The following is a 15912-nucleotide window of genomic DNA, read 5'->3' as shown; positions in this document are numbered from 1 at the left end:
AGGGTTCTGTAGAGAGGTTACAATTAGAAAACATCTTACTGGTAGTAGATAAGAGTGTCTGGCAAAAGTATTAAAAATACTTGAACTTTTCTTCCACTTCACTTTTGATCACCAAAATTATTTCTATTTGTTCAATATCTGGAAATTCTAAAATTTTGGGTGGGGGTTTTAGACAACCTGGGAAAGCCGGGGTGATTAGTAAATATGGAAGAAATATAGTTTTATTCGAAAATCTGGTGTTGAATTTATCTTTTATAATTGATTTAAAAAGATAATTGATTTTTTTTTTTTTTTACTTTAAAGTCACTATCAAAAATTTCACTTGAAAAAAAAATTCCTTCAAAGAATAAAATCGAATGCTAATGTGGTGGACAACAAACACCAAAACCATCCCAACGAAGCACGGTAGTGGCAGCATGATACTATGGGGTTTCTTTTCTTCAGCATGGGAAGATTAATTTAAATACTGAGCAACACATGAAATACATCCTGCGTCTATTCGGTATGTAATGAGTTTTAATTGTAATAAGTAAAACTTTTGATTATTCTGATTTATTGACGTGACTATGTAACCATTCAAAATTGCAAAATAAATCACAGTGAATTGTTAAATATAAGATATATTTTATCATTGCCTATCTGTCTGCCCAGTTTCACATCTAATTTAATTATCTTTTTTCAGAGATTCAGATTCACATTTTAAGAACCACGTGACAAAATCTAGTTTCAGTGAAGCTTTATTTGAGCAAAGTTTAAAGGAACATCTGATCAAACACACAGTATGGGAGCAAGGCCTAATGTGGAGCTGAACAGTCTATCAGAGCAGAAGCATATCATGTTTTTATGATTTAAAAAAAATGGATATCTACACTGCTGCATCTGCTGATAAAACATCAGGAGGCTTCGACGTGACTCTGCTGGGCAGTGATAACAAGAAGCTTCATCGCAGTGTAGCGGTTTATGACGTCAGAATGAACTGAAAGTAAGAACGCTGCTTCCCATGCTCCATGTGCATTCTGTGGCTGAAAACGCTAAAATATCCCTTTTGAATCCCACTCTGTGATAATTCATGCCAGATCTCAAACTGAAAAAAAAAAACCTTCCTAGACTGGAAGATGCGGAACGCGGCCAAGCCGGGGCATCTAAAGGGAATCGGACCACGATGACGAGCTGTAAGGCCTCTAGGCTGATACCTTCGGTTCTGTAACAAAACATCCAGCAGTGAAAACAACAACATGCAAGCCAGAGAACGTCCACTGGGCATCAGGGTGCTTCCTTTCCTATTGCATCCATGGGTGTGTTTTTATTTATTTAGGAAAACACAAACTTACTTAATTGGATAATTCTGATGGTAACTATTTACACACACAAAAAAACAGCTTTCCTTTCATGTAATTAGATTTTTAAATTTTTTTTTTTACCATCTGTGCTTTACGGGTCTGAATTCCTTCCTTTAAGAAAATCACATTTTTATAGCCATAATCAACAGGATGCTAGGTGTAAAAATGCATCTCAGACAAATCAACCTAAATCCTACGAGCACAAGTCCCAGATTAAAACACAGATATGAATATAGTCGCATCTTATGGGGAATTTTGGAGGAAATGGCTCTACTTTGTGCTCTTTGTCACAGTGCTTTCTTGGTTCTGTGGAGTTTTCAGAGATGCTGGAGCGCCCCCGTGTGGTTAAAAGTGGGCAGTGAAACAGTGGGTACTGCGGCTGGCAGGAAGCTCAACAACGACGAGTTGTAATAAAATTAAGAGTAACAAAACATTCACGTGGATCAGAGCGGATCTACACAGGTTTAGTTTTTAAAAGTAGCTTTTTCAGTCCAGTGTGTCTCCATCTCAACTCTACACACTTTAACACTCACACGCTTCACGCAAACAGAACGACACGCATCCACAGCGCCACACGCATACAAACGCTCACAGGTGTACAGTCTCACACGGGGAGGAGTCGACATGTCAATAAGAGCCAAAACAAAAACATTATGATGGATTTTGACTCGATCTTAAACACAGTCAGCCAGGAAAATCCTGATCAGTGCACCTCTTTTCAAAACTACCACGTATTTTTATTCAGGTTCGCCTAACTTTCTGTGTTCATCAGTTCACATAGGCTACACCCTGTATGTGCACATGCCATTTGATCCTCTCACACACAAACACAAACACACACACACTTTATGAGTCGTCATTCATCTCTTGGCTGTCTGTCCTGGCGATTTTCCTCGGCGGTGCCGGGCTGTCCACCTCGCCTTGTTCCTGTTCCCTTTTCTTCGCTGCATTCTGCTTAAAACAAAACCACAAACACATTAGCGATAATCCAGTCATAACAAGACAAGTTTTTAAATATTAATATAAACTTAGGTTTTAGAAGAAGGTATTAATGAAAACACGTGCTCACCTTTTTGTCCCACTGCTGATGCAGGTAACGCAGGAGGATGTTAGTTTTCTCTGTTACAATAACTGCAACGTCAAATAAGGAAGATCAGGTTAGTAGTTCTTAAAGGAAATTAACATAATATCATCACATGTAATAAATGCACAGATTAACAACTCCACAAACTTTTTATCATTATCACTCTGACTTCTTTTCTTTCCTCCCTCAGTCAACAAAACCTCAACCTGTCCTCGATCCCCCCCTGCAGCCAGGTACTACTCTTTAAAATTTAACTGATTATTCAAGTGTTTTTGTGACCGTAGTGCAGGGTGTTATAATAAATCTGCTAATGCAGCCAGTCTGAAGCCGCTCCCTGTGACTCACTCTGTTCAGAAGGGTATTCCCGGGTTGGGAGGTAAACAGACGGCCTTCGGTTCTGCACAACAAAACACAAAGACGAAAGAAAGAAAGAGACAACAGTCAACAGTTATTCTCATTTACTTAAAAAACAAATTCCCAATTCAGTTTCAAAGCAGTGAATAACAGTTTTTGAATTATTTAAAAAAAAAACTATCAGCTTAATTTACAACATAAATGTACATTAACCATAAGTAGTATGATAAATGCGCAAAAACTTCAACTTTAACCTTAAATTTACTCAGAATAACTATACGTTAAGGGTTTAAGGAGAAAAATAATCTCAATTTCTTTTTCTCCAATACAACTAGAACATTAACAGCCATTAATAATGGTCATTTCACACAGTGCATGAACAAACTGTTGTACACAATGACAGTCTAATGTTGCCCCAGAGCAGCTTTACAAGGCGTCTGGGGGGAAATAAACGCAGCAGATAAAACAAAAGCCGGTCCATCCTTCACATGAGTTTTATGTTGTATATTTTCATTTGCAGATAGTAAGTAGTCAGTCGGGTTGACAGATGTGACCAAAAAAGGAAGGGAGCCCAGGAAAAAATAAAATAAAAAATCTGCTAAAAAAGGCTGCATTTTTTCTGAAATAGGATGTACATAAGATTATTCTCACACATCTACTTTGATTCGACGTGTATTTTAGTACACCTTCTAAAAATATGTTTAGCAATTAAACATATTACTAAAATTGAAATATTTTATTTTCAATGCAAATTTTAGAAATTATGTATAGAGGAATTATATATTAATACCTTCAAGTAGATTGTGTTTATATATATATATATATATATATATATATATATATATATATATATATATATATATATATATATATATACACTTGTCAGGTTTTACAGCCCATTCAAGAGGCCAAATGAGTCACTGACCAGCGATCTAAATGCATGGGAGCTGGAACAGATTAGTTTATCCATTACCACAGTGATGTCATGCATTGACATGATGGTGATTGTATTTCCCAATATTCACTCTAATGTAATCATCCTGTTTAGCCATTAAACACAGGGACTAGTGTTCCAATAAAACATCTGCTGTAATGGGATTTATACATTTTTTTATTTCTGCATTTCATTTGAAATAACAGTGAAAGCCAGTAAAACTACAGAGCTGTGTGACAAACTTTTGTCCTGAACATGATATAAATAATAACTGACCAAAATGGAAAGGTTTCTTAAGACTCCTAGTTATACATTTAATGAATATGTTGTTTAAAAACCAAACACACAACAGAAAATCAAATGTTTCTCCTCTCTGATGTTATGCTGGATATCGCTGTTATTTATGTTAATCAGAGAACATAGGACAAATATTTTGCAGATGACATTGTTATGCAAAAAAAAGATTAATGAGCTATAATTTGTTTTGTGTACGATTTAAAAGATGTGCTGAGTTACTTAATATAATTTGAGGGATTTTAAAGTATTAAATTTCTAATGATGCAGAGTGAAAGCTGTAAACTTCAGGCTGCTGGTGGAAAATCTTAGCGTTTTTATAATGAACACTTTATATTTAACATTGAACCATAAACATCAAAGAACTGAGTACTATTGTTATCCATTTACAATCATGCAATAGCTATTACTCACTGATGCTTTACAAACTGAGTCTGCGTGGAATCTGCTGAAGTTGCTCTTATTGTAGACTGGAAGTCCTTTTAAGAAATCAGCCTGAGGGAAAAGATAAGAGATGATTATAAAAACAATAATTTTTATGAGCAATATCGACGCTTTTACTTTCGTTTCGTTGAAATATGTAAATGAATAATTCCCAATTATTGTCTAAGAGCTGGACATCAGCATATATTTTAGATCAAAGACTGGGCGTCACCTCCTCTATACAAACCTAGAAACGTACATTTATCCAGCTACTGTCCCTAAAACATCAACTGTGACCTGAAAGCTGAATGCACCGATATGAGCCGGAGTTGACCATGAACATTTCAGAGAACAAAAATGCCGGTTTGGCCTGAAAAGAAAGAGCAGGTGTGGCAACCAGCAAGCTAACATTTAGCTACACTTAGTCAGATCGCCATCACATATTCTCTATATTTCAGACAAAAGCCAAAGGACCAAACGTGTTGTACAAGGAGTACCTTCTCCATGATGACGATGGCAGAAATGTCTAACGTCGACTCGCCGACTCGTGGGCTCGACTCGGTGTTTGTTGTGCTGCTCGTTATGGCCGCGATAGCTAATAGGCTAGTCCACCGAGGCAGCTAACCTGACGAATTTTACTGCAAAACACAGCAACGACCTTCACATACAACTTCTGGTGTCCATTATATTTAGATAGATATCCAGGTGTCAACTAAAAATTATACAACACTCATAAAACAAATAAATCCAAGTTGACATCCCATAAGCTCGTAAAGCTATTTACATATGACTCCGTCGGCTAACATGATAGCTGAATGGTAGGGATGTTTACTTGGCCACACCCTTGAAGCAGCTATTGGCTTACTCGCTCAACACGTCATAAAAGCTCGACCAGACAACCAATCAGGAGCCAGATCACAATTTGCCCTGTTGACGGGCCCCGCTCTTCGACATGTTGAGTAGTGATGGGAATTTCGTTTCTTTGCAGGATCCGAATCAATTGGCTCCACTCATTTAAAAGATCTGACCCATGCGTTCAACTCTCAAATTGCAGAAGTATTTGCACCTCTTGAACCTCATTTTCACATTCTAACAAATTATAAACACAAATATCAATGTGTTTTATTGTAAAATACAAAATGTAACCTAATTGTTAAATGAAAGGATTTAATTTTTTTTTTAATCTGAAAAGTGTGGTGTACTCTTGTACTCACCCCGGGACTCTACTATATCTTGCAGAGCCACTTCTTTGCTGCAATTGCAAATAGTTTTTATGTATGCCTCTACTTCGTTTTTCAACGAAGCTGAAATTCAGTAAAATCGGATAATGAGCATATAGTTTTCAACTTGTCATTTCCATTAGCCCAGTTTGATATTAAACTGGGTTTTATAACAAATCAATACCCTTTGACTTGATGGATATGAAATATCAAGTCATTCAGTTGTATTCTGAGAGTATGATTTATAGAAAAAAGAATAGTGACGAATTTAACAAATTTAGAAACAGTCACTGAGATGAAGCCTTATACTGACAACAGTGATTTACTTTATAACATGTTTTCCTTAAAATTTTATTCTTAGGGACTTTGTCTCACTTCACGAGCCTTGCTCTACATATTTATATTCCACTTGAAGATTGGTTTTAAAAGTTTTAAATATTAAGAATATTTGCAAAAATATTTCAGAATTTGACAGAAAATATTTGAAATACTTTGACATTGTATTCTGGGAAACAAGGTATTTAGTCTGGTGGGTCTGGTTGCTTTACAACATCAGACTTTCTATACATTTGATTTTGTTGAATAAAAGTCATGATGGACAACATGTGATTCACCAAACAACATAGTAAACATTATGTCACATTTACAAAGAGATTGAGATGCTCTTCGGGGAGAAGGAAGGTCAGTGGAGGCCAAGTGATGCTCAAAAGGTATTTGAATCCAAAACTTACTTTCTGCAAGGCAGAGCAACCACATTAAAACACAAGCTTCCTCTAGGGATGAGTTTGATATGCTGTCTTCCCCTCTTTCGCCAGCAGGGGGCAGCTCTTCACACGCGCATCAAGGACCAGAGGCAGATGGATTTAAAATCCTCTGACACAGACGGAGAGCTCTGGAGCGTCTCCAGCCGCCTTCACTCATGTCCCAGTATGAAACTGGAGGACTGCAGCTCCTCTCTGATATTTGACTGCATCTCTGGCCCCTTAGAAAGACATGTTGTCTGCTGGCACACACTGGCCGGCCGCCATGTGGTGGCTACTCTCGACAGGCCAGCGAAATCCAGATAAATTAGATTATTGGATTGGCTACAACAGATTATAGCTCTCCTTCGATGCTTCATAAGAAAGCGGCACCAGTTTGATCATAGGAGGTTTTATGAGATAGAGCCTTGATAAAGGTAAGCTTTCTCCTTCACTTTGGTGTAATTTTTTAAATCAATATGTTTAGTTTTCGTTGTTTAATTATTTAGCTTGAACTCAAGAGAAACGTTCCTGCATACAAACCAAGCAGAGCTGCAAGCTACCTCAGACAGGCGGATTATTTAAATTTAATATTGCATTTGATTTGGGCAAAAAAAAAAAATGTTTTAGAGTGAAAATGTTCTGGAACTTGCCTCATTTTCTGCAACATAAAGCAGCGAGCTCTGTTCAAATGAGCTTCACTGTTTAAGGCGAATAGGTAGAAAAATGCCAAACAAAGCAACAAAAACACTGCAGCTCGGTTTTAAAAACTAATTTATTTCTCAGTGTAGAGCATGCTTTCAGTCCCACATTGTGTCAATATAAGCTGTTATGTGTTCAAAGTTTTGCTAAAAGTATATTAGACATTATATTCCAGTTTTTACACACACAAAAAGATGCATTTCTGAACTTTAACTTAAGTTTAAGCCAATTTAAGCAGGCAGAATTTGTTTACTATAAACACGTTACTGCAACTGGTAACAATTACCAGTTGTAAACAGGCCACTGTTTATTTTAGATTTTGGTATATTAGTCCAAGTGATATTTAATAAAAACTCTGTTAGGCTTTTACAAACCAGGTCTACATTTATTTCACACACAGGTTGCAGCCTGTGCTAATTTTCTGGACACCATGCAGTGGTTGTGTGTAACATGTGCGTTGTTATGTCATAATCTTTTACATCCAATGACAACAGAGGCACTAAAACCTCAGTAAAACAAATGAGGATCACCACATTATTTTTCAATGAGGTCCATATGGTCAGTCACTATGATGGAGGTTAATCACCAAAGTAAAAAATAACCAAAGATGTTTCAATATTTTCTATTATTAAGGTTTATAAATTGCATTACTAATTGAACAGATGGTAATATGTTGATTGCATCAATCCATATCCTTAAAATGCATTAGGAATAGTGTAAGCAGTTGCTAATATTGATACAGTAACATCATATATCCTCATAATTTTTCAAAAATCTTAGATTTTCTGTAAGATTAAAGTCTTTCATTTCCTAAATGATATATTTAAAGGAAGAAAGAAATTCCATATATGTCTTAGAATTAATCTAATCATGAATACAAATCACACTAATGTCATACAAATCACACTAATGTCCATTTTCTAAAGAAACAAAGACACAAACCTGTTTGTTGTGTTGGTTCTGATTTGTTCTTTTGTAGATTTCTGTTTTTGTTTTTGTTGTTTGAGGTGTTGGATGTTTGGAAAGTTATTCTCTGGTTTTGTTTTGCTGCAGCTGGAAGGATTTTTGCTCTTGCATTGCATTGCTCCAGCTGTGGTTCTGGACAAAGAGGCCAGTTGGGCTGGAAAATGTTTTGTTTCTGATTCAGTTCTATGATTACCCTGGATGGTTCCTTACTTCCTCACCTCTCTGACTCCACAAAACAAAACAAAAAAAACTTTTCCTGATCATGGTGCTAATGGGGAGGAAAACCAAAACTTTTGGGAAAATGTGGGAAGTGAGGTATTTGTCTTTAATTAATCACCTCTTTTTGCATTTTGATTAAATATTCAATGACTGTTTTCAAAGTAGGAGCAATTCATATCCTGTTATTCTTATTTAGCCCAGGGGTCTGCAACATGTGACTCTTTGGACCTTCCACAGTGGCTCTTAAATACTTTGGCATAAAACGATAAATAAAAACAAGTATTGTTTTTAAACCCATATAAAATGAAGTTTTTAGCAGTTTTTATATTTTTCCACTGAATAATTTTCACAGCAAATGTCACTAAATGCACCAGTAGTATTTATTTAAATGTATTTCTCTTGTTGTTAGTGTATAAACTATGTGCAAATATCAACATCCCATAAAAGAAATTGAATCTATCATCTTTTTTTGTAAAAACATTTATATTAAAACCTAAAAATAGAAATAAAATGGTTGTTCTCTAAAGATTGCAGCCTTCATGTAGAGAGAGAAGGACCACATAAAGAGAAGAAACAACCAAAAAAATTAAAGGAAGTAATTTGTTTCTTGTGAATCAAGCTTGCAAAACTCTTTTAGTTACAAATCCCTTCTCCTCAAAGTCAGATCACATTGTGGGTTTGTTTATGGTTTGTGCGATTTAAAATGAAAAGATTCACATGAAAATAATATTGTTTTGTGATTTCAACCTCCAGATTCTGGACCGTTAAGAAAGAAAAAAATTAACACTTGAGTCTTAATGGGATCAAGTATTTATAAGAGTCGCAGCTGATGGTATCAGCTGCAACATTATTTGATCATTTATTAATATAAAATTGTCACTAAGACAACAATTTGTTAACCTACAGACCACAAACGGACAGCTGGATAAAACACCTATAAATTCCTGTAATAAATTCAAGTCTTTTTTACCTCTTATTGTGAGTAAAACAGCACACACCGCTCTGCATAGCACCCCTGTGCAGCCTGGGGATCTCCAACTATAGCCAGTGTGAATCAGCCATCAAAGCAGAGGCTGCAACACATTGTGCCTGAAACAAAAGCAGCAGCAAATGGAATGGGAGTGTAAAAAAATGCAGAAACTGAAACAGCAGCAGGCGTGACTGTTTTTCATCAAGATGAAGTGGAGAGATTTGTTGTTTGTACTAAGAGTTTAATCCCCTCCAATGGGGAGTGGAGCAACGGGAAGGTAAGATAATGCCACCTGCAGAGAGACTTGCAGACCTTTCTGCTGCTGCAGTTTCTGTGGCTGGTAAACAACTGAAACTAAACTTGTGGCTAGCTGCATTTCTTTAAATATTAAAACTCATTTGGTCCATGTGATTACTAACACTGCACATAGAGTCATTGCAATTTCTGGACATTTACCATTTAGTTTCATTTGCATTCTTTGTTTGAACTTTATGAGTCCAGATACTCCTGAAATGATCCAATTCTCTTTAATATAATTCAAAAGTAGCTGGTTGGTTCCCTGCAGCCCTTCAGCAGCCTGCACTGCTGCAGAGGGATCACATGGTGGACAGCTTTAACTCAGCGAGCTGAGTTATAACCGTCGGCAGCTATTTATATCGCCAAATGCTGCCGTAAGAAATGCGTAGAAAATCACAATGGATTCAGTTGTGAATAGATACCTGAGTGTAAAAGTTCAAAGCTTAGCCAAGTTTAAGTTTAGCTAAGTTTAAAAACACACACACACACACACACGCACACACACACACACACACACACACACACACACATATATATATATATATATATATATATATATATATATATATATATATATATATATATATATATATATAATCTTTATGATAATTAAGCCCATATTGTATGCCATCATATTGTATTTCTGTGTCTGTTTTCCATCCAGACTGGCAGCCATGCTGACCAGCTTTATTGAAGGCCTCCTCTGCTGTCTCACCTCCAAACCGGCCAACACCGTGGTTCCCGTGGAAACCTCTGAGCCTGCAGATGGGTACGAGTTCGTGGAGGTGAAACCAGGCCGTGTCCTGCGGGTTCGACACATCATCCCTGACAGACCGGCGGTGGAGGAGCCCTCGCTGGGTGGGATCGTGAGCTGCAAAAGAAAGATCACAGTCTACCGCAACGGACAGCTGTTCATTGAGAACTTGGGCGAGAGGGCGAGCGCGGAGCTGAAAACCTGCCAGAACGGAGAGACTGAACCCAACAGCACGGTGGAGGTTGAGCTGACAGACTGTCGCAACTCTTCACCTCCGGTCAGCATCCCCGAGGCTCGGTCAGACTCTGTCACAGCTGGAAACAACGGGGCATCGGAAACCGGGTCAGCAGGAGAGGCACCTGCTGCCGGACAGGCCGAGCAGTCCCAGCAACCCCGCAAACGGAGGAGGAAGCCGAAGCGCACCGTGGTGATTGACTGTGAAAGGAGGATAGCAGCCTGTAAAGGAACACATTCAGATGTTGCTCTGTTCTTTATCCACGGAGTCGGGGGGTCGCTGGATATCTGGGGGAGTCAGCTGGACTTCTTTTCCCGACTTGGGTACGAGGTGATCGCCCCGGACCTGGCGGGCCACGGAGCGAGCTCATCTCCACACATAGCTGCAGCGTACACCTTCTATGCCCTGGCAGAGGATATGAGACTAATCTTTAAGAGATATGCAAAGAAGAGGAACATCCTCATAGGACATTCATATGGGTATTATTAATGTTAACACCTTTATATCGTCTCTTAACGGAAAAAAATCATAAAAGCTTCATTCTATTTAACAGTTTACCACAAGATTACGATCTGTTTTACATAATAACCCTCATTCTGTTTCTACTTTCCAGCGTGTCTTTCTGTACGTTCCTGGCTCATGAGTTTCCAGACCAGATTCACAAAATGGTGATGATCAATGGTGGAGGTCCCACAGCGCTGGAGCCCAGCCTGTGCAGCATCTTCAACCTGCCCACCTGTGTGCTTCACTGCCTGTCCCCACTGTTAGCCTGGAGCTTCCTAAAGTAAGACACGTTTTATTCTGATTATAGATGTCCAGATCAGGGTTTTTGTCCTCAGTGAGCTACTTTAGATCATTTGCAGGCATTGTGGTTCAACACAATATCTGGATTTTTGCAGACTACAACCCATAAGTGCCATAAAGTTGACACAATCAAAGCTATTAATGTGGTTTAGGCTGATCATACATGTGGTGAAGGAGGAAAGGAGAGATTCTGTCAGGATTCTGGTGTGTGATTAACTTTCAGCAGGTGGAAACTTTGAGCAGGAGCTGGCTTAGTTTGAGCTGACATCTGCTGGCACAGAAGACAGACTGAAAAAAGCTGTTTGTAGGAAAATTCTGTACAGTGACATTGTCATTGTCCTTTTCCTGCCATTTTCAAAACATAAACACAATAATCTATCAATTTCTTCTTAATTCCAAGCAAAAATAATTCTGCGAGGAGTATGAAAAATGTTGGTTTAGCTGTGGTGACAAGAGGGAAGAACAAACTGCAGCTAAAGAATCTGCCAAAGGTGGAAAAATAAAATCTATCACAGTTAATCCGTCCACATTGGGAAGCTTTAGACTTTAGACTTAATGCCAGAAAGTGGGTGATGCAGTGTTTGGTATCATTTGTTTTCTTCTGTGTACGTAACTTAGATAAATCTCTGCTTCCCTCTCTGCAGGGCGGGCTTCGCTCGGCAGGGGTCCAGGGAGAAGCAGTTGCTGAAAGAGTACAATGCCTTCAATGTGTCGTCATTTGTATTGCGTGCCATGATGAGCGGTCAGTACTGGCCTGAGGGGGACGAGGTTTATCACGCCGAGCTCACGGTGCCCGTCCTGCTGGTTCACGGCATGCATGACAAGTTTGTCCCAGTAGAAGAGGACCAGCGCATGGCTGAGGTGAGGACTGGCCAAGACTCTGGGTGCAGAGACCAAACAGTCAATCTTGTTGAGGTTGAGTTTTTAGTTTGGGTAAAAAAAAACAAGCACAAGATGAGAAAAAGTTTGAATCAGTAAAACTGATATAACTACCAAAGAGGAAGATAAAGTGTTTCCAAACCAATTAGTTTGAGAAGAACTGCATGATTTCTACTTAAAATATCGCAAACACATATCACATTTTACAAAACTGTACGGCAATCCATTATTAAATGGGTTTACAAAAATAACTAGAACCTATGGTTTTTGTAAACATACCATTGAATATTTTAGCATGTAATGACTGCAACAGGCTTCATTGTTGCTAGTTCAAACACAAATAAACTCTGGATTGTTCTACACAAGCAAATAGACCTAAAAAAAAATCTCATCCGTAACAATCTGAAAGAGTCGTTTGAATTTGTATTAACACACCACCTTTTTACTCACATACAGTGGTGCAAAGAAGTATTTGCTCCCTTCCTGATGTCCTAGTTTTTGCATGTTTGCCACATCTAAGTGTTTCAGAATATTAAACCAATTTCAATATTATGGTGCGTTCACACCAAACACATTTTGAGCGTCTGGTTACATTCAAAGTCTGTGGAGTCTCGGATGCATTGGATGAGCTCAACACATCAAACACTCAAAACGGTTCAAATCGCTTTGCGCTAGACGCTTGAGATGCGCTGCAATGGCCCTCAAGGCGCCGCCACATAGATTTTGAACGACCCTGACACCCAAAACGTGTTTGGTGTGAACGCACCTTTAGTCAGACAACATAACTAAACAAAAATGCAATTTTTAAATGGAGGATTTTGTTATTAAGGGTTTTACCTGAGTTCACAACATTCATGTTTCATGAAGAACATTGACTGTACCTTTGCTTTCTTACTGTTTTTGTCAGATTCTTCTAATGGCGTTCCTGAAGGTCTTGGAGGATGGCAGTCACATGGTGATGCTGGAGTGTCCTGAAGCTGTCAACACACTGCTGCATGAGTTCTTCCTCTGGGAACCAGTCACACTTCCACCGCCAAAGAAAGAGCCCAAAGCCCGTCCAGAGACTGCCAAACCTCAAACTGACAACGCTTCTGAGCCCGCCACGGTCCGGCCTGCAACCGCCAGGCAAACCTAATCAAACTGAGCAGAAACAGACTAAAGAACGCAACGGAAGCAGGGGTAAATGTAAACCGTGGCTCATCCGCTTCCTGCAGAACAGAACAGGTTTCAATGGGACAGAGAGACAAAGTGGACAATTTATCTGAGCTCCTCAGGATTACAGTTGGATTTGTGGAGGTGGGACATTGCTGTTCTGATTTGGTTTCAGTTGCAGTTTGAAGAGAGCAAATCAGGTCAGAGATTGTTCGAATGTCAGCACTAAAGAGTTTATCCCAAACATTCAACAGAGGATCATGTGGTTGTGCCTTTGAAAAACTAGAAAACAGTGGTGAAAATCAACCAAGATAAACTATGATATGAAACTGACAGGAGAGCAAATCAGATCCTGTCCTTCCATTTATTATTTTATCTGAGATCAGGTCACAGGGCTAACCCTCTCACCAGCAGCACTTTCCATCTCACTGGGGGTCCCAAAGTGTTTCCATGCAAACCTGTGGTCTCCTCCCAGTTAGACGAGTCAAGAAAATCTCCAAAGGGAGGCAGGTTGATCAGATGCCCAAATAACCTCAGCTAACTCCTTCCAACGTGGAGGAGAAGCACGTTGGCAATGATTCCCCCCGGATGATGGAGTGACCCATCTAATCTCTAAGCTGAGTACAGGCACCCTGCAGAGGAAGATGATCTCAATCATTGGAGAATGTCTGAATCTATTTCTCATGGCCATAGAAGAGACAGACTGGACAAATGAGAGCCTTGCTTTTTGGATCACCTTTCATCACAACAAGAAAAACAGAACGCAGTCTGCAATACTTCAGATGAGGCCCCAGTTCATCTATTAATTCCCTTCTCCATCCTGCAATCATTCGTGAACAAGACACCGAGATACTTGAACTCCTCTGCTGGAGGCAGACCAAATCCTGAACAGGATTTTGCCAGATGAGAGTCCAAGTTTGCACTTTTAGAATCAAATTATGATGCAAACTGCTGGAATCTTATTTTTTAGGCTAAGTTTTTCTATTGCTCAGACTTGATGAAAATCTTTCTTTGTGTGTGTCTTTTTTTTGTTAAATTGTAAAATAACAAATTTTTAAACCATACTGAAGAACATGACCATCAGAAACAATTGTTTGTATAATAAAATGAGTCCTTGACTGTTTGAGCTCTGGCTGGATTATACAATGGAGTATTAAAGTCGTTGTAGATTAAAGAAAAAAAAAATTCTATAAAAACTGCAGACATTTTGAGATTAATTTAACATATTTTAAAAAAAAAATCAGATTTTCTTTGATGTTGAAAAGTTGAAAATTTCCAAGATTTTTTTTTTTTTGGTTTTTAATTTTTCACGTTTAACTGTTCCATGGTCTTAAGATATTGGGTAATTTGGTCCCTGAACTTTTTACTCTGGTTCAGCGTGGTCGCAATAACCCCATGTGCAAGATTTTTTGTGTGCATGGTTTCAGGAACAGACAGTCCGATGGAATAAATCCGTTCTTCTTCCCCGCTGTCTGACCGTGACATCTGCTGAGCTCCTCCTGAGCGTCGCTCTAACACCGTGGCAGGGATACAAATATACAACATTGTAAAGTCAGAATTTATAAGAAAAGAATAATTTAGCAGAAAAATCTCAGAAGTTTTTGATTATTAAGTGGGAGATTTGTGGCAAAATTGGCAGAAGTCCTCTAAGATTGAGGGGTAAATTTAATAAAAATTTTTCAAAGCATAAGCGGCAGATCTGGGCTCTTTTACTGTATCAGAATGACATCTTATGAGTCTGACTTTGACTTTGTCTGACTTTCTAATATCAATAAACTTTTGAGTTTTTTTTCTTAAAGGTTTCTAACTCTATAATGTCAGAAAATGTCTCAGGTTTAAGTTAATAAATTTATGCTTTTAGTCAAGGAAATTAATTTTTTTCTTGCAAATTGTCAACTTTATTTCAGAGAATATCGAAATATTTTTCATATAAATATTAAAGTCAATTTTTTTTTACTTTTTGGCAGAAATTTACTAAAAATTTTGGTTTATTGTAATAGCCGTAATACTCCTTCGTAGATTTTGAGCCTCATCTAGATGTATATTTGAGCATCCTCTCAGTATTTTTGCATCGTGCTTCAGGGTTTTATAAAAACAGACATGTTAGTGCTTGTTTGTAGTAGGTGTTGATGTACGGTACTGTAGAAAAAGGTCCTAGAGGGTCCTTCGGTTATGTTTTTAATGAATGCTGCTCAAGACAGGAGTGAAAGTTAAATTAAATTTGTTGCTGATTCATTAAAACTGAATGTTTTGGATACAAAGCAGGGAAAAATACTAAAGTGTTGCTTTTCTCACTGAGTTCAATCCAGACAGCTTCAAAGTATTAAAAATATTCTCTTTACAACCCTTAAGGCAAAGTCACCATATTGTTCTGTTTATAAACTATGTATTTCACCAAATGACTTCAAATTTCATGATAAACTTTTCAAACTACAGACTTAAAATTGATACAATAGTGATGATACAATTGAGTAGTTTTTTTTTTTAATATTTGCACTTTTTTGACAGGAAATAATTGTTTACAGTTAAATATGGATCATTTTAT

The 15912-nt window shown here is 38.0% G+C and overlaps 2 protein-coding genes across 3 annotated transcripts; one reads left to right on the top strand and one right to left on the bottom strand.

The window, feature by feature from the left end:
* Positions 1-721: 721 nt before the first annotated feature.
* Positions 722-5269, bottom strand: dda1 (DET1 and DDB1 associated 1). 2 transcript variants are annotated; one of them, XM_015006184.2, is made up of 5 exons: positions 4927-5269; positions 4421-4501; positions 2770-2821; positions 2410-2471; positions 722-2294 (listed from the first exon to the last, which is right to left on the bottom strand). In XM_015006184.2, the coding sequence occupies exons 1-5, from the start codon at positions 4933-4935 to the stop codon at positions 2187-2189; spliced, it is 312 nt and encodes a 103-aa protein (XP_014861670.1). In that variant the 5' UTR covers positions 4936-5269; the 3' UTR covers positions 722-2186. The 2 variants fall into 2 exon arrangements, with proteins under 2 accessions (XP_014861670.1, XP_014861671.1); XM_015006185.2 differs by having other exon boundaries at positions 722-2291; positions 4927-5264.
* A 4948-nt stretch (positions 5270-10217) lies between these two features.
* On the top strand, positions 10218-13867 carry abhd8b (abhydrolase domain containing 8b). The gene is made up of 4 exons (XM_015006188.2): positions 10218-11011; positions 11146-11316; positions 11981-12197; positions 13123-13867. Exons 1-4 carry the CDS (start codon positions 10218-10220, stop codon positions 13348-13350), a joined length of 1410 nt encoding a protein of 469 aa, XP_014861674.2. The 3' UTR covers positions 13351-13867.
* Positions 13868-15912: the final 2045 nt, after the last annotated feature.

The sequence above is a fragment of the Poecilia mexicana genome, unplaced genomic scaffold, assembly GCF_051168715.1.
Source record: "Poecilia mexicana isolate PSO_F unplaced genomic scaffold, ASM5116871v1 scaffold_4, whole genome shotgun sequence".
Classification (NCBI taxonomy): Eukaryota; Metazoa; Chordata; class Actinopteri; order Cyprinodontiformes; family Poeciliidae; genus Poecilia; species Poecilia mexicana.
The sequence above is the reverse complement of the archived record's forward strand: the minus strand, read 5'-3'. Positions and strand labels throughout refer to the sequence as shown.